We start from the raw sequence: 23,667 nt of genomic DNA, 5'->3' as shown, positions 1-23,667 counted from the left end.
AAAAAAAGAGGAGTACGAAAAAAAATAGGAAGAAAAAAGAAGAGAATTCCACAACTGTACCCCAGTGATTTGTTGCAGTGTGAGTGAGAAAGTTGGTACTGCAGGTATCTGTATGAGGAATAGTGAAAGATGAAGTCTTTACAATGACAATTTGCAAGCAAGCTGACAAAACTCCCTTGGAAGCTATGTTTCCTTAGTTCTAATGCTAATGGAATAATTTTTTTCTGAGCTCACTGCTGCTGCAGCAGAAATAAATATTTATATCTTAATTAGTCAGAAAAAAAACCAGACAGTGAATTCTACCATATCAGTTCCATCTCTTCTTTCCAGCAGAAGTCGGAAGTTATTAGCTGTAATCTTGTTATCTTGGACACCTTGTCCAAGGCCACGGTTGTCATCCTGCATAAGTCGACGATCCATGATGACTTCCAACTGACCTAAAAGAGCAATACAAGGATTATACTGGTAACGAGAATATGTAAAGCTTCTATTAAACATAAGAAAAATACTCTAAAATATAAACACAATTTTTCTCTTGCATATGGAAGAGTAATAGCAGATCAATATTGTTAGGACTGATTAGGAAAACAGTTAATACCTTTGGGCTTTGGCTGTTTATAACCTTCCAAAAAATTTTCACAAGCCTTTCAGGAGAAGGTCCTGAAAATTTTTTAACATAAAAGTCTAAATAGAAGTTTAGCATGAAAAGTTATTACTGTTAACTATTATTTGTAACAAGGATACTTGGAACATCAAGAGAAGAATCACCCCAAGTCTCTTCAACTGTATGGAGAGACCTTCTGTAAAGGAGCTGTCTTCATCTTACACTGCATAAGAGTGTGTACCTCACAAATAGATTTTTTTTTTCTTTTTTTTTGTTTTTACTTTACAGTTGGAGGCAGAAGAAAAACCAGGGAGGCAATATGAGTATATAAATACTATCAATCATTCCTTCTTGTAAGGGTATTTTCACTTGTGGGAGTAGAAAAGAACTTTGCACCAGATGAACACTGAGTATGAATTTCTGAGTTTATACTGAACTGTAGCATTGCCATTCAGAATAGCCCCTTAAGCATGATGTTAAATCATAAATAGTCTTATGGAAGATGAAGTTCCTGTCTTTTCAAGTTTGTCTCTCCAGAGGGAATCCAGTTCAGGGCATGTAATTAAGGCTGTTACGGTCTCTGCACACTGAATCTTCAAACAAGTGTACTTGTTTCCTAAATAAAACTGGAGGACTGAAGTACTTGTTTCCTAAATAAGAAATGCACAATTTAAGCTACTAGAAAAGGCTGCTTAGTAAAGTGGTCTCTTTTATAATTCTTCAGTGTTCTACATATACTTACCCAATTTTCTTAAATACTTGTTCTTCCCTCAAGTAAAAACAGATTTTGTTTTTACAAAAAATCCCGAAAACTTCTTTTGACAGAAGTCAGCTGGCAATGAGTAAGAAACAAACTCCCATTTTGAATTAAGGTGTAAGGCTAGGGTTTTGCCTCAAATTGATCATCTTTGAGGATCGCTGTTCGAACAAAACATAGAAGATCTAGATCTGAAACTACCTAACCTTATTTCCAACATTCTTTAGTGACAATATTCTATGTCATTAGTGCCTACAAACATTGGTGGTTTCAAGTTCATCCACAAGATCAGGCCAAAGGGAATTTGGCTTCTAGCAATGGAAGGCATGAAAAAAAAGTGTGGTTTGGGTCTTGTATCAGCTAGTCTTGGAAAAAAAACACTGATATTTTCTACTATGGCTTCATTAAAGCTTCAGTCTATTGGCCAGCATTAATTCTTTGCCCTAAAATGAATTAGGCTTGCTAATACTGCCATGAATCTCGTACAGTATTCACCTTTTGTCAGAATAGACATTAATATGACTTTCTGAAAAGAAACTGGGAAGTAGATTTTTTTGGCATAGTTTCTGATGGGCCTGTTTCTTCTAAGTATTCATTCAGTTATTTTTCAAAACTTCGTAAATTTAAACTCACACTATATTACAGCAAGGAATTATATATCGTTAATTACAAATTATATACCTTATTTTGCCTGCTCCTGGCTATGCTTCCTCATTCTGGTAGCAGTATAGACTGAACAGCTGACCTCTGTTTCCATCCCTCCAGGCCACTCATCACAGCCTTCTCTGCTGTGAGGGACAAGACTATGTCCCTCTCGGAATTCATAATATGAATTGATTTTTCTTGTCAACATATTCATCAGCTCTTTCAAAGTACTCCATTAAATTTGTGAGGTATGATTTTGCTTCAGAATAAATATGTTGATTCTTACCCAGGGTCATTTTTATCCTTTATTTCACTAATTCTAGTCTTCAAAAAAGCTGCTATTGTTTTCCTTGACAGGGATGTTAGGCTATATTGCAAATACCTTAAGACTAGTTCTTTCTACCCTAAAGCAAACAAACAAACAAATCAAAACACATGATTAGCATCACTTTATCCATCTACTACCAGAGCAGTACAAAAGAGAATAAACCACTTAGTTTCATTCTTGAGTTCCATCAGAGTTCTTGAGTGAAAAATCCTGGTTCTGACAATTTATTGCTCATTTTGTCATTTTCGTAATGTTTTTTCTCTCTCTCCAGTTTGAGACAGATCTTCCACTGCAGATGATAGGATCTCATGTGGGAACAACCTCTATCTCCTCCCTTATGGACATATTCTAAAACTTGTCAGAGTTGAAGAAACTTATCTCCTTTCTTCAAATGCTAGCAGGTATGGTAATCTGAACAAATTATTTCCGACAATCATGATGGATAGGCTTTTATAACATCTATCATCTTATACTTACCATTTTTCAAGCTTGCAACACCTAGAGACTGAGCTGAATGAAGTGTCAAACGAACGCCAACATCTTGGATATAAGCCATTGTAGTCATAGGATAGATATTAGCTTGAAGAGGCAATTTGCTCATCGTCAGTCTGGGCTGAATCTGCAGTATGAACATGAACTTCAATAAAATACATTATTTTTATGCATTTAAATTTCAAAGACCTTTTCAGACGTTTATCCCATGTACTTTAGAAGCATTGATTGACAACTGGCACCAAAGTATTCATGTGACTATTATTTAGCTTTTTTGAGATTTGTGGCTAAAATTACCGCTTTGGAAATGATAACTTCAATGTACTTTTAGATCAAAGAATATTTAAAAAAAAACTGAAAGATTCATCAAGGGAACCTACAAAAAAAGGAATAATCACAGTTATAGAATGACAGAAAATTTTTTCTCCTCTAGAGAGCAAGCAATGAATAGATTCAAGGTAGCAGAAAAGGAATTGTTGGTTTATAATGGGAACTTTTTAAGGTGCTAGTGGAATTCTTGAATGGTACCTGACAAATGAGTAATAGTATTAAAATTATTTTCATGTTTAAATATTCGCTTTACTGTCTGCAGCAAAATGCAGTATTACACACTAACTGGAAAAACAGTAGTGTCTTACTCAACAGGCACAGTTTTCAATGTATTTGCAAATTATTTTTAGTAAGGAAGGAAGGTAAGAAAAATAAAACGTTTCTTCTTTTGTATGTGCTGTGCAGTCCAAGTTAAGAAAATAGTCACACTGTATTTCATCAGATGCGTTACCAATAGAACAAGTTATTACACTCCAAAAATACATCACTTATTTCCACCACAGCAGCAAGCAATTGTTCTCTAGGTCTGAGTTGCTGGACCTTATGCACATGCAGTATTGTGCTACCCAAAGGGTAGCTTCCCCCTGTGCTAAAGCAGAGGGGAAAGAAGGCATACAGATACACAAGCAAGTACATGGTGTCTTGTCATAACTTGCTGTATTACAATTCTTACATTAAAAAGGATATAAAGGACTATTTAGCAAACTCCTTGAAAGAAACAGTTGTAGCTTCATCTGGTCTAAATCAAATTTTACAACAGATACATTTTAAAGCTTTTCTCCTTTTAAATGATTAGTGGAGTGTAACATGAGAGTTTTATAAATATGACTCAAACTCTACAATCAGAAGTATTAAGACAGTTGAAAACTGAGACCCTAGGCTTTTATAATTAATAGACAATGATTACCTGATATCCATTAAGATCAGTATAAAATCTGTTTTGACTGTTTATATCAGATGAAATTCTCATTGCAAGCTCACGATTATATTCTCCTCTAATATCCACAACATTGGAAACTTCAAGAGACTGGCCTTCCAAACCTACATGAAAAAGATGCATTTAAAATCTCTCAATTTTTAAAAGCTATTGCCACATATGTAAGAATGACTATGCTCCCAGAACACAGTGATCTAGTTTTCCCCTGCTAGTTTTCCTTTTCGGTTACATTTAACTAGATATTTGAAGACAGTTCAGTTATGTACCATGTGATATAGCAGTACTTCTAATTCAGTACTCATTGAACAGACACTCTGAAACCTTCACTGAAGTAGAACAGAAGCAATTCATAAGAATGAATGTGGGTTCCGGTAAATCAGTAGGAAACAGCACACAACTGTTCAGTGCTGTCTTTAGCAGCAACTAATATGCTGGAGGCAAGACCTAGCCATTCACTTCTGAATTGTAAGGCTGTCACAATTCACAGACAAGAATGAAGTTACGAGCTTCTTGACAGCAACTGTTCCACTAAGCAGGAAATTGGTCAGGCTGTTTTAACCAAAACAGAGAGAATCTTCCTTAAGGAGACTGAACTAAGAAACTGCAAACTGATATGACCACAACCAGCACACAAGTCTTTGTTGACAGGGAAAAAAAGATGCCCATTTATTAAAAGAAGGATTAAGTATCTAAAAATGCAGACAGATGTTCAGTGAGATTTTTTTTTCTACAGTGCCTTGCACTGAAAATTAAATAACTTTAATAATAACCTGACCCTTTTCAAACAGTTTGAGACAGTTTGGACTGGAATCATACTATCATTCAGCATGACCACTTCTACCCTTTCCGTAGTCTAATGGGACTAACAATTGTGAAAAGAATTCTGCCAAGCAGAAGAGAGATATGAAATTTCTCTTTGTAGTGACATTAAATTACATTGTGCTTCTCTGATGGATTGTAAGAAAAGATGGTACAAAGTGAGGGACTGATTGGCCAACTTAGTGCTTTAAAACTTGCAGACAGTATTTAGAAATCTTACATAATAAATACTTATGTTTTTTCAACAGTTCACTGTATGTCAGCTCACAAGACCCAGATGCATGCTTATCAGTTTGGGCTCCTGAACTCTAAAAACTTTTGTAGAAGGACAAAATATCTTCAAATAAAATTACTAGATTCCTAACCACACACACAGAGGTTAGCACAACTTCTTTTTCCTTCTACACATATAGTTTTCAACTTTTCAGCAGTTCTGTTTGAGACCATGTTGGAATAGTTTCCTTAAGAAGCTCTTTGTCAAATTCTACACCAAACACTTCAAACCTTTACACAATGGAATGCTGAAAGTGTCTGCCTGCTTCAATTTTTATGCTGTTGTTTAGTATGTAAAATGCAGTCAGAGTTGTGATTTTATCACCTGCATGAGGAGGATGTCAAGCTCTGTATTTGTTTCCTCATTTTTTTAAAAATTGGAATGCCACCTGCAGCAATACCAGCAACTGTTAAAATGTTAACATTTACCAATGGCTATTATACTGCATGCTAAATGCAAAACATTCAGTTCAGGTAATTACTTCTATTTTCCCAGACGTAGTCTGGAAAAAGTGGATCTATATGCTCCACTTATGATGCCCTTAGTTATACATTTTCTAATCATTTTAAAGTAGGGCTACTAAAGCACAAATACATTGAACAAGGACACAATATTTCAGTTTACAATTTTAAAATGACCAAACCATGAATTACTCTCAGCTCTTTTCCACTGCATAATTTGAGTTAAAACAAAAATACAATTACAAAGATAACGAAACATAGAAGCTTCTGACAAAAAGACTAAGAAAATCATGCTGATGTCAAAACCAGATGCCAATGGAAGTAGTCAATTTTAAAACTCACTCATTAGTCAACAGCTGAACAAAGTTGTCAAGCCAGAGTATTTACTGCTCAAAATCAACAGAATTCTAAAGCCAAAAGTGGAAAAAGCAGTGTTTTACCAAAACTGCTGAAGAAGCTATAGGATTTGGAAGTGCTGTGCAACCGTTAGATTAACCACATGATCAGGCTTTCCACCCCTAGCAAGCAGGTAGGTTACAACAGGAGTATAAGGTCTTTATGTAAAAAGAAAGTGTATGTATATACATACACATTTATTTCTCTCCATATGCTTTGTTACTGTACATATTTAGTAAGACTTCAAGATACTTTTTTAATTTAAATAATACTATATAAATAATTTTCCTTACAAAGCCCAGGTAACAGACCTCAGCAAAACTATGATGCAAAGTCACTGATTTTTAAACTTTGAAAAAGGCAATTTCATATGAAGAAATTAAAATGAAAACATGTCATAAAAATACACAGAGAAAACATAAAATAATTGCATCCTTTTTCCTTGTAAAAGCTGTACACATGGTACAGGACTTCACCATGATACTGGATAGGTAATGGTATAAGTATTGAAACAGTGTGATGAATTAAAAATTGCCCCCCTCCCTCCTGAGACACAAAAAAACTAGATAGTGCACTCAAAGAGAAAGATGAACTTATGTATTAAGAACTAGCAAACAAGTGATTTTCAATGACAACGAAGTATAACACTTCTGGTAGTCATTCACTAACGAATTAAAGAAAAGAGAGTATTACAAAAAAACCTGTTTTAAAAAAAACAACGAACCTCACCCTAGCCAAAAGAGAAACTTTTCAGGCTTTTTTTGCTCCCCTTCACTACAATAAACAATCCTCCTTATGCAAGTCCCCTCCTTGCTAAGAATTTTAAGTTACTGAAAAACCACAAAGCAAAGTAACTTTCTTTTTACATTTTTGGCATTTTGACCACAAGGTACCTTTTTATTCATCTAAGCCCATTTAACATATTGGTCACATAAAACCAAAAAATATAAACTTGAATATAAACATCTTTCCTCAGGTTCTTCAACAACAAATTACTATACAACATCTTGGTTTGTTCATAAGGAATGTGATCTAGAATTGCTGTATCACACAAGTTGGCAACTAAACTGTGATCAGTAAATGGCATATGGGTTAACTCTAGCAACTTCAAACTTCCAAGTATCAAGTTCTGTAAGAAAAAAAATGAAGCGTTTGAATCAATTTTAGTTCTAAAGGGAAATATATTACAACTAAAAATAATAATAATAAAAAAAAAAATCAAACAGATCAGTTCTGTGTGACTGCAAAGTATGTATTGATGGCAATACTATTTTTGAAACCTAAAAGGAATAAGGAAAAGAGCAAGGGAGACTTTCAAAGTACTTATAGCTCCATTATTTGTTTTTGAAGGTGTTCAGAAAAATAATGAAACATGATAAGATTTTAAAAACTGTGCAGTCAATTTTGACACCTACAGTAAAAGTAATGCTAATACAAAACATGTTTAAGCTCCTTCAAGTGCTGAAGTGTTGACTTTACATTCTTTGCAACTCAGATATTGTTGCACCTTCATCACTAAGTTTGAAGCTAGAAACTACATTTTTACATCATCTCCAAAATATTTCTGAAAATTGTTTTCTTGTTTTCAGAATTTACAGCATTCAGATGACCTGGTAAAGTTTAGGATCCCCTTGTAGGTTAATTTATACTATAAAATTTCCTAATACTGAGAGGTATTGCCAACAAATCTGTTGAGTTTAAGCATGCCAGCTTAAGGACTAGCATAAAGCTCAGAAAGGGTTCATGCTGAATTGAACCTAGTAAATAGACTTCAGTCTGAGGAATTCTGCACTAGTTCAGAAGCACATTTAAACATTAAAAAGACAGGTATGATCCAAGACTGTAGTGATGACAAATAAATGCTGATAGAGACAAATCTTCACAACTCTTACCCTGGACTTTATACAGTCGCATGGTATGTGTCACGTGGTGAAAAAAACATACAACTTCTGAGAAAATCTTTCCATGAGCAACTCTTACGGTAGGTGGATCTGTAAAAATATAAGGCTACCAAAATAAAATAGACAGTTAGAATAATTATTTTAAAAGTTTTACATAAAAATAGAGTCAATAAATGAAAGTATTTAATAAATATTTTAAAGTATTTTAATTTTTTTAAACTGTTCTCTAAGTCTAGGCTAAAAACTGGGAATTAAGAAATTACTCCTAATCTGAAATTGAGCAACTTCTCTTCAGAGCCCCGCTTTTCCTTTAGCTAAAGTTAGGATAACCCTCATTACATATCTCACAGGCATTTTATGAGGATTAATGGATACAAGGCCTATAGACAAACATGGTAATGTACTAATATTGCAAACATCTGGATTGAGCTTTTTTGCTAGCAAAATTATACTTGCTAACCAGTAATCAAATACTGTAGTTTCATAATCTGTGGCAGATGGTTTAACTGTCTGCTTTGCTTATAGTTTACTTTATCAGTGTTACACACTGCATGAAGAAAGCTGCCTCTACACTGTCTTGTGGATCAGTTTGCATAGCCTTTTGAAAGTGAAAAATGAAGATTTTGCTTCATCAAAAGCAGCTACAGTTGCCAGGGGAGCCCCCTGGAATGCAGGGTAGAGCTGGGAACCATTAAGAAACCTCAAGAGGGACACTGGCTTCTTACTGATGTCTCTCAAAGACTAGTAGAAATTTTGCATATCTATAGTCAAACCAAAGAGGTAAAGAAAATTATTTTCCATGTAGTCACAGTATTTTAAATCTCAGCTAAGCAAACAATGACTTTTCTTTAAAACAGTTGATCCCAAACTGAACTGTATACACTACACAGAAATACATGGATGACTACAAAGGTAAAAATGGGTTAAATATCAAGTGTGTACAAAGCCAAAATGAAAACACAAGATATGCAATTACTACTATAGGGCAACAGCAATAAATAGACTTCACTCAAAAAAACCCAACAAAATACTTGAAAAGTGTGTAATTCAGAGGGATCTAAGCAGGAAGCTCTTAGAGGGTGGCTGTTCTCCTGTATGTGCTGATGTCGTCAGAAGGACAGAGTAAGCTCTTTCTTCTCAAGCAAGGAAATCAAAGATCAAATGTGTCTTGAGGAAGAGAGGAAATCAAGATTACACACATACAGAACATGTCAGAAAACAGCAAGTAGAGGTACGTATAGTCCTATCTTCTTGTTTGTGCATATAGTTATATGTATATTCACAGAGAACATTTCAAGAAGTATTTGTATAAAAGAAGAAACTGAAAAAAACTTTCAAAGACTAAAAGCCTGCCTTTCTATTCTTAAGGCTCAGAAAGGGATCTTATTTTTAAGGCTTCAGACAGAACACTGTTTAATAAAAACTCAAGTTTCAGGAGGCAACTCTGCAACTATCAACTACAGGAATACTTTGTACAGGAGTTCGATAGAGGAATCATAGTTGCTTACACTTTGGTAGGATGGGTTGTTTTAGGGAGAAAGGGATTTTTCTGCTGATCATCTTACAGCAATGTTTTATCCAGTTGATCAGTACAAAAACCAAAATGAGTAAACAAACTTCTGTACTTCTTAACAGTTGACATGAAAAAAAGATGGCATACTTCCAAGGGATCTCATCTTGTCAGTAAGACAGACAAGTGTTATGTATTATGCAAAACACATTTGCTAGCTGCGAAATACAGGAAGAGTATGGTATTAGGAGGACAGGAAAGCTAGGTGAATTAATATGCTGGGATAAAGGAAATTTGAAGATCAGATTTTAGGTTAGAATTTGAAGTGGGTTTTGGTTTCTCTTATTTCCACGAAAAACTGCCAAGATCAGTAACTGTAGACTCAATCTTCCCCTTTCTTCTGGCAGAAGAGATTGCTATCTATCTGCTTATCTATCACACATAGGTAGAGAAGACAAACTCATTTAACCTGTGACAACATTCAGCTAGAAGTATATGTTTAGATTACGTCCCACAAAGGAACTGGATTATGGACAGGAAGGTGGAATTAACAAAACCTTCAAAATCCTAGCTGCAGGGTAGGGCAACATGAAGAGCCTCAGGTTAGCAATGAAGGAATGAAACAGCAGCTAAAGGAACTCTCAGAAAATGAACTGAGAAACTGAAGTTTTCAGGCCAAGCAAATACACTCGCCAGTTATTACCAAGGAAAGTACTACTTAACTAGCAGCAGCCTGCCAAATACATTTTGTTAGCAAAGTAACACCTATCTTATGGGCTTATTTCTGTTGTTTGTAAGAACATTTCTCCCTAGGGCTCTCACTGGAGGTATCCAGGACCAAACCAGCAAAATGGAAACATGCTGCATGACTGACAAAGGAATGCAAAAGGCTGTGCATTTATTAAAAAAAGAAAAAAAAAATTACCTGAACTAATTTTTTTAAACAAAAAGTAAAAAAAAAAAAAGTACTTGGAGGAATTCTGTTCCATCTAGCTTGCTAGCATAAAAGACGATGGTGACATTGACAAAACTACCAAAATACGTTGTTCCCATATGATGTATTTAACAACTCTCAGATTCTGGGATACTGCCACAAACACGAAGTTCACACAGCAGAGTATCCAAGTTGCACATGCAGCCAGATCAGACCCCCTGCTGAAGACAAAGGCAACCATACCTACCATTCTGAACTATACAGAAAGATAAGGTGATAGGAAAGAAAAGGAATTAAGTGTAAATTTGCAGGTATTGTCTGAAACTAATGATTTTTCTTAAAATCATAATTTGTGATTCCACTAGCACATGCATTGAGAGAAATGTACCAAAACCATTTTGTAAGACTCTAATTCAGACACAGTGAGGGGCAAAAGGTACAAATAAGGAAGGAGAGTTACAAAGACACAAGCTGTCATGTGGTTTTGGGGGTTAGACAAGTTCTTTCTGATACAAAAAGTGGAGTTACGATGTACACTTGAGTTCTTCAGGATGCCTGTTGCTTCCTGATTGTTGGGCAAAACAGGAAAAGTGAAGAAAAAATATGGTACTGAGAGAACAGGGAAGCCTCCTAATTCATATTTAGTGCCTAGAAAAGCACTAATCCTAGAAAGTGATTTCTTGATAGTCATCTGGAGACATACGGAGTTCAGAACCTATAAAGAGATTATTGATCAGGTTTGCCACACTAAAAACATTCCAATGCATCAGGCTTTTAGCAGGAAAACATCTTTATGCATTGAAAGTGCAACTGTTCTAGTATCATTGTAAAGCTCCTTGGTAAGATGCACAGAAGCCTGTGAAGTGTTCCTGGTCCTGGCTCTGAAAAAGTATAAAGATAGTTTTGATGTGAAAGTGTGACTAAAATGCAGAAACAAGCCTCTTACTACTCAGACGGAAACTACTTTCTTTTCTGAGTGGATGGAACAATGACAGAGCTATTTGCAAAACTGACTGGACAAAACCCTGGTCTGAATTTAGTATTTACTCTGCTTTGAGTGGGAGCTTCATCTAAATGACCTTCCTGCATGAAAGATTTTATGATTAGTCAGACCTTTTATTAGGAATAAAAATATTTGAGTTTCATATGCAGTGGTAGTCTCCACTTCCTAAACAGTTAAAATGAAAAGGCCCTGTAAAATCTGTTCCCCTCAGCTCCAGTGGAATGAGTTCCATTGTACAAGATTCAGCAGCCTGCTGTGAAAGGTTTTGTTGAGCCTGGAAAGCAGTATTTTCAGAAACAGGACAACAGAACTATGGGTCAAAGGGTCCAGAAATAATTTTTCAGTACTCGTATTCAAAAGAAATGTGACAACCTCCTGTGGGAGGTAAAAAAAAAACAGCTAGAAATTTTAAGGAAGAATACTTGGAGCAAAATAATATCCCACAGCTCCTTAGGATATCTTAAAATACTTGGCATCAAATTGGGTGCCAAAGTGCCAAGGGGCAGAGACAACTGGAGAGATGCCTTTACTTAAAGGTTTACTGGCTTGCATAGAAGCTGTCATGGCATATTGCAGCCTGAAGTCATGAAGCATGGGCAGTAAGCCTTTCCTCTTGTAGTCAAGTGAAGTACTGCTAACCATCGTAGTGTGGCCTAGAAATTTCTGGCAGTGCAGCATACTGTTGGTGCGGAAGATAAACGAACTATGCCCACAGTAAAGTTTTCTAACACAGACTGAATTGATATGCCTGAGATTTTAGAATAGTCAAGACAAAGCCTTCAATAAAAGTTGTTTCTCAATAGCAGACTATGCTTCATTTGGCAGGTTGGGTTTTTTTGACTGGGCTTTGGGAGGAAAAAAATAATAAAATCAGATACTATGAGATCTTGAAATTTGTGTTTTCAGAATTACATGTCAGAAGAGAAACAGTTGCCATTTTAAAACTTTTGTCTCCAAAAACAACCCCACCAGTATGTAGGGGAGATTTTTAGATTATAGATATGATGCTTGAGGAAAATACATAGTACCAAGGAAAGAACAGACACTTCAAAAGGCAGCTGGTTGTGAGCACCCTCCAAGTAATCGTGCCTGCATACTTGTCTCTTTCTGTTATCAGGCATACAGAAACATGGGAAGCATTAAAGGTAAGGATATTACACTTGAATGAGGATTCTGTGCCTTTCTGAGAGGGAAGATCTGAAAATGGATACAGAAGGATCCTCTAACTGGATAGTCTCTCTCCTTTTCAGCAGTAGGAACATCCCCATCTCATTTATAAAAATGCAGAAAGATACCATTATCTTATCTATACCTTAGATTTGAAGGCCAAGCATTCACCTAACTCAGATGTGTGTTCCTCTCTGAGAAGTAGAGGCAACAGGTAATCCTGACATATTAAAAAAGGACCTGTCACAAAAAAAGTTTCTTAAAGCTAGTAGCAGCAGCTGCAGCTATACAAGCCAGAGATCATTGTCAGTAAAGGAAGTGCAACCATGGAGAAAAAATCTGAAGAGGAAAAAAGGTAGAAAAGCTCTAGTACTAGAGACCCTGTAGGATAAAAAAAATAAATCTCTTTTCTTATACATTCTGTTAGTACATAAGTACCTACAGCAACTAGCACATACATGTACACAGCTGCCTGAGGGAGAATCACAATTTCCCAGTCTGGGACTATCAAAAAAGTCCACTTTGATACTGAAAAATTGATTTGTAGAACAAGAAAATGAATCACTCACATTGATCCCACAAGCATCTGACTCTTCGGAAAAAACTGCTTTGTTCTATTCCCTATTGATACTGAACATGGTTATAAAGTAGGTCATCATACACTGAATTGTCTTGAATATATAGAAGAAAATACAGACATTTAACTGTTTCAGAGTTTCTTGATTACTCTTTTTTTTTTCCCCCAGATCTAAACAGCTTTACAGAGTTGGCCATCCTTCACAAAATCACAAGCGATAAAAACATGTTCTCGCTTCATAGGCAGGATGCTTTTGTTTGCATTTGTTGTGAGATCCAGGGAAGTTCCTTCCTTCCAAACCTTGATAACACTGTTAATCAGTTAAGAAGCACTGGCGTTTTAAAAAATTAAGATACTGCTTGTCTTTTTCCCTGGCACCTTGCTTTTATTCTATTTTGCAGAAAATACAAAGACATGGTAGGAGCACTGCCATATCGCCACAGCTGCAGCATGGAGCCTCGGTCCTTGCCCTGGACTTTGCACTGGTGGCCTGACCTGAGGCTGCCATTGAAACACTTTCATGCTTCAGAGACAGAATCATCCATTGTCAAGACCCTATGCAACAACCCCAGAGACTGGTCTTACTGGGCGCTGTCTAGCTGCACCATGGCAAACATTGTAGAGCCTTAAGTCCAGCTATTCTTTCCAGAGCAGTGACAAAGAGTTATGGGTGTTCAGTGTACCTCCTATTCCATACCATGTAAATCACTGTCATTAATCCATGTCTCTGCCAATATCCAACTTCGTGCTTGTACTAGAGGCTTTCTGCGTCTTAGCAATAATGTGCTCTTTTTGGTTTTAGGTCTGCTGTCAAGATGATTAATCCAAGGAACCTCTCAAAAGATTCAGATCTGTGTACATTCCAGTACACAGACCATCATCAGCAGAAAACACGATATCCACTCACAATAGCCTACTGCTTACCAGAGGTGCACTGTATGTCTCAAGTGTCCTAAACTGACACGGCTTTAAGTCATGGCCTGCAAACCTTGCACGTTACAGCACCAAGTTTCCAAAATTAAACTCTCAGAAGAACCCAAGACCAAAAAGGCTATATAAGCACTATAGTAAGAGAGACGATTATATAGATGAGGAAAAATAATTTCAGTACTGCAGAACTATAAGGAAAGGATCAAAAGACTTACCAGGTGACAAAACAATCAGTTAAAAAAGGCAGAGAGAACATATAACTGTACTGATACCAAAGGAAAATGACACAACATCAAATACAATTACTGTCTGCAAATCTTGCAGTAATACATAGGGTGAATGGGATAGGAAAAAAAAACACCTAGCCAAAAAAAAAAAATTCAAGAAAACTGCCTGTAATCCATCCTATCACTACTCCACACAGGGACTTAGAAACGACAGTCAATCCACCTCAAACTGAGAACCCTGAACAGATGGCATTTCTTTTAAGACAGAAATCATTAGTTCAAACTGGTTTAGAAACTACTATAAAATTACATTGTTATTCCCAATGGGACAACCTAATTAATGTTATTAAAATGCAAGCCAAATGAGCCTTATGGTATGTTAATGAAGCAGAATTTTTAGAAGTATCATGATATCATGTTTATTTTATAAAAAGTTGCAAAAGCTGAACATATTACCCTTTTAAAATGTTAACTAAAAATGTACTTTAATTTTTCATAAAAGTTCAATAAGTACCTTAGTTTCTAACTGTGCTTGCAGTCATGTGACAAACTTTTTCTGTTCAAACCATAGCATTTGTCCAGATTGTTTTTATAAAACAAATAATTCAAGAGAGTAGTAAAAATCATATAACTGTTAGATTTAGTGATTATTGTTTTTATAAGCAAGAAACTAAGTAGCATCTAAAATAAGATTAAAGTGTGACCATGCAGCTGATGAAAGGTAAAAATTAAAAACCGTAAGTGATATCGTTCAGATCTTCACAAATCAAAACCACTGACGTTTAAAAATTAAGAATAAGTAAAGTCTGTTGGCCATAACTGATGCAAACAATTATGGGACTAAATATAGTACATGGTTTAAAACTGCCAACTCACAGAACTCAAAACTTCTAGGAGAGACTACTAAAAGGAAAGGAAACTGTTCTGTCCGATTCCAGACTGATTTACACATGTAACACAAAAAAAGATTACCCTTGCTTAATTTGTGAAGTGGTAGACATAGAATTCCCAGTTTGCTTTATGCATGCAACTTAAGTTTCCCCAGGAGAAACTGGGCAGAAGAAGTATGCTCCAAAACAGCTAGCTTCTTAAGTTTTCTCAATTTCACCATTTGCTTTCTGAAATATCACCTTTCCAGTTCCAAAAGTCATACAGTAGATTCCATATGGTAATTAAGTCAGTGTAAGAACAGTTTCCAATTTGAAAACTAATAGCAGTATGCTGTTGTCCTCTAATAATTACGCAGCTAAAAATACTGACAACCCTAGACAACTAAATCAGCACAGTTGATTGCTTCTCCATCTTTACATTCATCAGTTGGGACTCAGTATCTCAATTATTCTATTAAACTACATATGCTAACATCAGCTAGAAAAGTACTACACTCTGAACTGGATGCTCCTCATTCACAGTAAAGAAATTTGAGAATCGGAAGAATGAATAAACAAGGAAATCAATCAGTATGTCCTATACATTTTCACCACAGGAAGTGAAAGTAAACTTATTTTATTGATAGTGAATAGTCACATCTCACTGTATTTCTTGTAAGGGTACCATCTTATTTAAGTGTTTTGGTAAATCATAAATATTCTGCACATTTTTACTCTTTCAAGTTAATTCTGTGTCAGTACACAAATCCAGGGTTATGAAGTTCTGCCAATCATTTCAATAATGGATGTAATTATTTCTAGCCACACAGCTGTATTTCAGTGTTGAGGAAAGCTAGCTATTCCGATTTGTATTTGCAGAATGCTTCAAGTTACTTCAAGATTAAAATCTCTGCAAACAGAAGATTTACCTTGGCATCTCCATCTGGTAAGAAGAGATAAGCTCCACTTTTATCCCGGTTACTTGTAGTTCCATACCAAGCAAACTCCACCTTCATTGGATGATTTTTACCATCTTCTTTGGTATTTATTTTCTAAGGACAAAATCATGTTGGAAATAGTTGACACATTTAGGTTTATGTGAATAGGAACAGAAGTTCTTAAAAAAGTAAAACATAGTGTTTAAAAATACAATGCAAGATACCTCCAGTAATCCAGACATTCCAGAAAACCACAGTTTCATGTAAGAGTTTTCCAAGATTATATTATCCACAGAATTCTGCATCTCTTTTATCTTGAAAAGTCTGTCTGGCTTCTCATGCCTGCTGTTCCTCATGTATATGTTATAGTCTGCTAAAACTGCTTCTGAACTCTGAACCTCCAAAAGCTGGTAAACTCCAAGCCCTAGGGGTGGTAGGTGTGCCACAAAAGACATCTGTTGGTAGCAAATAAGCAGTCATTATTGAAAACATCGAAGTATCAACTTTTTATACTACATTTATAATCAGAGTAATTCCTTTTGCTTCAATGATTTTAGGATAGCTAAACTTTTCCCATATTCCATAAATGAGTATGACATTACAAATGACATTCCAAAATTAATAGCTGAAGCATGTTAAGAGGAAATAGAAAACAAAAATGGCTGTATCGCTAATTTGCTTTGCATCAAGATCACTGTTACATTAATGAAATGATGATTTTTTTTAATCTTATTAAAACAGTATGTTAGCATTGATAGGCAGTTCTGAGCGTATCTGCTGTGCATTAAAGATGTATGTGTATCAAGTGCACACAGACCCTACTTACCACTTAAGTTGCATTTAAAAATCCGGAAATTTAAATAGGAAAATATAAGGCAATGGTGTCATTTTTAGTCGTTGGTTATTTAGGAGCTATAAAGTAATCTGTACTGAAGAGTAATATACAAGGAAGATCTCCAAAGCAGTTTGCTTAGAATTTGAGGTACAGATAGAGAATTTTATTTCTTCATCTTCTTCAGGCCATTCCCACACAGTGTTAAGTATCATACTAGTTTTGGCTGGGATAGAGTTAAATTATTCCGTAGTACCTCATATGGTGCTATGGTTTGATATCAACAGTATTGATAACATAGGGATGATTTAGCTATCACTGAGCACTGTTCATGCAGCATCACAGCCTTTTCTGATTCTCATGCTGCCCTACCAGCAAGAGGGCTGGGGGTGCACAAGATGTTGGGAGGCAACAGCCAGGACAGCTCACCCCAACGGACCAAAGGGATACCCCAGACCATATGGCATCATGCTCGGCAATAAAACCTGTGAGAAGAAGGAGGAAGGGGAGCCATTGGGAGTTACGTTGTTTGTCTTCCTAAATAACCTCTATGAGTGACGGGGCCCTGCTTTCCTGGAAATGGCTGAACACCTGTGTGACGATGGGAAGGAATGAATAAATTCCTTATTTTGCTTTGCTCACATGCACAGCTTTTGCTTTACCTATTAAACTGTCTTTATCCCAATCCTTGAGTTTTCTCAGTGTTACCCTTCCAATTCTCTCCTTCATCCCACTGGGGGCAGTGAGTGAGCGGCTGTGTGGGGCTGAGCTGCTGGCCAAGGTTACCCCAGAACAATTACCAGTAATTATCCCTTTAGAGGACAACTGAGACACACTTACTGATTTATGTTTGCAGGAATGTTATCCTGAAACAAATTCAACTTGACTCCCCAAGTCAAAAGGAATCAGACTAAGAATGTAAGCCTGAAGGTAAAAGGATAGAGCTTATATAGTACTGTTGTATCACTAAGTATTTAATAAAATACAGTTTCTGATGCACGATCATTGAGGACAATCTTCTATAATGATTCAAAATTCTCAAAAACTTTGTTTAAAACCAAAACCAAGAGGTGCACTCAAAGTCATCTGTCTAGCTTGAGTACACAAGTAATGGAGATTACTATCCAGCCTCTACATCTGGAAGAAAAAAAAAAAGATAAAAAAATCAGAATCTAACTGCTTAAGACATTGCATTTACAAAACCTTCTAAACGGAGTGCTCAAGCACATACAAACTGTATGACTGTGTGTATGGACTATCAGTTGAAGGAAAAAGCAGCTTCAGAAAGTTGGGTGAAAAGACACATCCTGTATTTTCTGTTCAGGCAGCTGGAACCGACCCTTTAAATGTAATACACCGTATCACAAAAGTTTAAAAATTTATCAGTTTAAGAAACATTAGTGCTAAATATATATGTTTCTTTTTTTTCTTTAAAATGACTGAATTAATGGCATTATCTGCAGAAGACAAAATTGCCAATATTTGAATTATGCTTTCCATTTTCTTCAACTGTGAAGCTAGAACATCTGTCAAAAAAATACTTTAATGCTTTTAAAGTAGCATACCTGATACGCTTCATGTGATACTGTAGTTGCTCCATCCCAAACAGCACTAATCTGGACAGTAACAGGTTTTCCCAAAGGAGATAATAATTTAACTCTGGGTGAATTCACATTGACTGAAACCACTGAAAATCGCTCTTGTTCCACAGGATTATATATTAAAAGGTACCTGCAAAAACATATTTGCCAAATTACCTCTTGACAAATAAGCTTCTTCCTTGAGATTTAATATTATTGCACATAAATTCTACACAGAGCATTAAAACAATGTCAGAACAACAGGTACATACCACAACAAATAAATATGCAAAACATAACCAGTAAACAATGGATATTAAACATCAACTCTTGGCAGAACTTCTTTTCTTAATGATATTATTTTTCCAAGGAACTTTGAAAACACCTTACAATAAGAATACATCAGTTTCCTAACTTAACTACTAAAGAATTGCTATTAACAGTTGCAAGCAGAATTGAGATATTTCAGGGCACTTTAAATGTATTTTTCAGGCTGAACTATTAAATTGTTATTGACAGTTGCTTTCCCTTTAACATAATTTAGAAACAATGAAGTAATGAAAAAAAGCATGCTGTGTATATATATATCTGATATATAGCCCTTAAAGCAACTAGTTTCTCTCTGCTATGAGGGAAAGTTGAAAATTATTTAAATTATAATTTACTAGAATTCCCTATGGCAACTGTCCGCATATACATTGAGATCTTTTTATTAGGTACATATGTAATAACTAATTTTTATGTAATAATATGCTTGTTCTTCCACTTGAACATTGATTATGTTACTAATCAAAAGAATGATCCCTGAAACTGAACAGAGCAACTTTATTAGCCTATATACTTCTTTTTATTACAGATTGGCATATTGTAAGTTATAGAAATACAAAACAATACTAGAATATTTGTGGTCATGCATCTACCATTGTACTTCTTGCCTTTTCATTGCCAAGCTCAAAGAATGCACTATTTACAACTGTTGCCTGAAGTTTTCCTCCATTCATTTTACCCTTTAAAAAAAATGGTATTTAACAATGAAAAATGTTCTTGCCAAATTTCTAATAACTTCTTAGATACACAGCAGAAACAATATTCTATCTTCTACCTCCTTGATCCTTCCTGCTGTAAAACACAGTTTACTTCTTCATGAAATCTCATCTTCCATCAGTTTCCATGATATCCACTTCTTACTTATCAAATCACTCCAGCATTTCTTCTGTCTCCTCATTCTCTGCTCCATTTTCTATGCAGATTCCTCAGGGTTTTGTCAATGATTTTCTTTCTTTTCCTTTCACATCTTAAACTTCAAATTCAATTACAACCTTCACAGGTCAAAATGCTTCATCTAGAATTGTCTCCTTCCACCAAACTAGAAATCTCATTCTGTGACTCCAGTTAATTAAACATCACCTGTAGTTTGAACCTCTTTCCATAATCTCACATTCTGACTGTAAGTCTTCTAGGTTCTTTACCCATATATTTAAATGCTCTGTGCTCCATTATTCGCTAGCCTAGCACTACAGCACAACTAAGGTCCTGCTAACAAGTTACACAGTTAAACCCTTGAATCTCTTTTCCAAAATCAGCTCTAAACAGACTGAGGGTAGCCCTCCTCTACACACATGCCAGAGGAGAGTGAGGTCTCCCCTGGCACCATAAATTCTGGCAGGCAGTGGACAAAACTGCTGAGAAATTTTGGAGATAGTGAAAAAGCAAAATTTCAGGGCGGAAAGGCAGCAAACTGCTTAGAGTTAATAAGGAAGTACAAATTTAACTCCTTATTCTGAGAGAGAGGACTCTACATAATTTGGGTGTAAAGTGAGAGAGACTGAGTTCATCCACCACTAAACTATGAATGCAATACAAACACACAAGGAAAATTCTTCACACTCCATATTGCTGAAAAATCTCACCTACTCTCTTTATGTCCCGCCTTTTGAGCTTTTTGCAACACTACTCACATTTTAACAAATGCAGTTTTGCTGTACAGATCATGGAATCCTTATGAACATTTACCAGGCTACCACTTTCCCCTTATCTTTTCATTGGCTCCCTCTTTTTTTCTGCATCAAACTTAAGTTGTTCAATTTCATAGCCCTTCACTACTTCCCTATTACCTCACACTCAGTAGGAAGTGTCAACTCCAACTTCCCATTAGTTGAATAAACCAGAGGCTCTATTAGCTCTTTCTACCAACAACCTGTGGATTACCTGCCATACATTGAATGAGCTTCCCATAAAATTATTTTCCTTTTAACTTCTTAGATGAAGATTCCTATGTTGAACTATTGTTAAATCACGACTTCTGTGCATAACAACTATTTTCCTTGCACATTTGTGCATCTAACTATGGTTAGTTGCCTTCTAGCACAATCAAAAGCGCTTTGGGAACCTCTTTTTTTGCCCTATTTTATATTGAAGACTCCTAGATTACTAGAAAACACAATACTTAACTGTATTCTTGGTCAGCTTTTGGAATCTTTAGGAACTTGTGCAAGACTTTGTGAGAGACTCCTCTAGTCTTTCCGAGATCATTTTACACTTTTGCTTAACTGAAGTTGTCTTTTTTTTGTTAAGATTTTAATTTAAATGTTAACATAGTTTTTTAAAAACAGCTGTTGAATCAAAAGCAAACTAAGCTAACACTGCTCTCAGTCTAGAGCCCTTAAAAAGTAGGACAAAGAAAAAGTACTTAAATATTTTTTAAGAACTCCTCATACACTGTGAAAGAAGAGTGTAAGAACTGTGTCAAAAATAATATAGATCTAAGAGATGATCCAAAGCTCAGAATAAATCGCCAGTCTCATCCATCAACAGAACCTTAAAAAAAAACCCTTTTATTTATTCTTTCTACATAGTGGAATGTCTCAATTCTTATGCCTCCATGTAAAATGCTGCTTATGCATACAATTCATTACTAGTAATGCCATACATCCTCATTAAATTGAAATTATCTGCCAAACAAAGAACATATTAATGTAAAAATATTTCCAGAAACTTTGTTCACCTTCCCATCCATATAAATATGTTTCACAACTTTAATTAGTCACACGACAAATTTAACCATGATGAACAACCTTAGGAACTGCCATATTATCATTAATATTTCACCAGACTATTTTTTTTTCACGTTCAGATAAAACAAAGCTCTTGTACCAAGGTATGTATTTTATACTTTCTTGAATCAATGTATTATAAGTGCATTATGTGTATATAGAGTAACAAGGCAGTCAGATAAAGCTAGTAATGACAGGGCAGATTTTCAGCAGCTAAAATGCAGGAGTTTTGCTTAGATGCTAGTATCTCGTTTTCAAATTCTATTTCAGCAGAACTGAAGTATTTCTACTCGGTAAGATATAATTCTTGTGCATATATAGAAGCACTGACTAATATAATTAAATCACATTACCTCTGAAGTAACATTCAACTCCCACCCTTAAATAACATTCCACTATAACTATTTTAAATTCTATATGAAACAAAACAGTTACACTTCACTTGAGCTGCATCATTACAAAGAATGCCATCCACGAATGTAGAGTACAAGTGCTTAATGTACTGTGTTTACACAGGGAAGCAACTTGACAATATTTAAAGGTTTTATGTTCCAGATTTCAAGGCAAAAACATGAATATTACTGTCTTTCAGAAGCAGCAAGCAATTATTTTCCTTTCATTATTCAGATCACTGGTCTTTGTCAACAGCTCCAAGAAAACTACAAAAGCTCGTATCTTTTGTCCAAATAAAGGGGAAGGGGTTTTAACGCCTGCTGGTAAAATTAAGATGAAAAATTTTATCCTGAATATCTCCCTTTACAAAGACCACTATGGTTGTGTCTAAGCCATAATTTCTTTCATTTATTCAAAAAATCAAAGAATTCTGAAACCATCTTATATAAAATGTATTGAAACAAAAGGAAATCATATAACTTTCTACAGATAAAACCACGGCAGATTTACTTACATGAGACCACGTATTCCAACTGTGCACTGGGAGCAGGAGTAAACTGCTCTCAGCCCCTCAAAAAATGAGAAACAGGTGCAGATTTGAGCTCTTAATCCTAAATTGGATGCATCTCTGATGCGTAAATATTTGCAATTTCAGAAAAGCAAATCCTGTCACCTGCTTTTCAGACACTTTTGGGAAGATTTTTTTAATTTTTTCATCTCATACTTTTCTGGGCCTCTGAAACCCAGAATGAGTATCTGTTATTCATAAAGCATGTTCATTTTCTCTATATAACTTACCATATGCTATTAATAAACCCTTCTATTAAACATAAATTTTCAAGCATCAAAGAATATTTTGACTAGTCTTTCCTGTAGTAAAGATTTAACTTGCTGTGAAACATTTTCAGAGCTGAAAAAAGTCACGTCCCACTCTTATGTCATATACTTTCTTCATTAAATTTTCAAGATGACATGTAAATTTGTGTAGGTATATTCACAGACAATATGTAAATAAAGCTGATTCAGATCTTTAACAGCTTTAATCTAGGTCTTCTAGCAGAATGCTATTGCAAATTTTGTCTCTTACACTGAAAAGTTAGTGTTTCAAACCACTGTTCTTTTTGTTTCACTGATGTGCATAAACATATGGGCATACATATATAATGACACATACACAAATCTACTGGTAACACCTGCAATACTATTGCCACTTTCTTTTCAAGTTCATTCAATGCTGCCTTCACAAGCGATCAGTTCAACTGATGTGAGAAACCAGAACTCATTACTAGTAAATGTCGGAGGATCATCAATGGCAAAGGATTATTCAGAAGACCACCTACTCAAGATGCTTGGACTAAACAACAGCTTAGGACAGCAGCTTTCACTGCTCAGTAGAGGACTTTCATTCAAGTTTGCTTTGAGAACCAATTCCTTGAGACAGTCTAGCTTAGACTCATCAATTTTACTAGAATCTCTCTGACAAACCTTCACAGACAGATCAGAGTATTTCCCATTACAACTCATCAGAACCAATTCTCTGGGCATACCTGCAAAAATTCAATGCAAAGTTACATGAACAGCACCTTTGAAGCTGATTAGTTTCTTTTCTCCTTCTATTATGGAGGCTAAAACTGCTACAAGTACATCCAAAATTGAGAAAAGATACAAGCCACAAAGCCAAGTGATATACTATATCAACAGTCTACCATT

At 35.4% G+C, this 23,667-nt stretch overlaps 1 protein-coding gene across 1 annotated transcript; it reads right to left on the bottom strand.

The window, feature by feature from the left end:
* Positions 1-303: 303 nt before the first annotated feature.
* On the bottom strand, positions 304-18,662 carry LOC104620884 (alpha-mannosidase 2-like; the record flags this gene model as incomplete). Its single annotated transcript, XM_010287233.1, has 7 exons — positions 304-437; positions 2,812-2,953; positions 4,064-4,197; positions 7,936-8,050; positions 16,091-16,213; positions 16,324-16,554; positions 18,497-18,662. Coding segments are annotated over 7 exons (1,045 nt in total), but the record flags the coding sequence as incomplete, so codon positions are not given.
* Between the last annotated feature and the right edge of the window lie 5,005 nt (positions 18,663-23,667).

This window comes from Phaethon lepturus, unplaced genomic scaffold (assembly GCF_000687285.1).
Source record: "Phaethon lepturus isolate BGI_N335 unplaced genomic scaffold, ASM68728v1 scaffold8695, whole genome shotgun sequence".
Taxonomy (NCBI): Eukaryota; Metazoa; Chordata; class Aves; order Phaethontiformes; family Phaethontidae; genus Phaethon; species Phaethon lepturus.
This window is presented reverse-complemented; position numbering and strand designations above follow the sequence as displayed.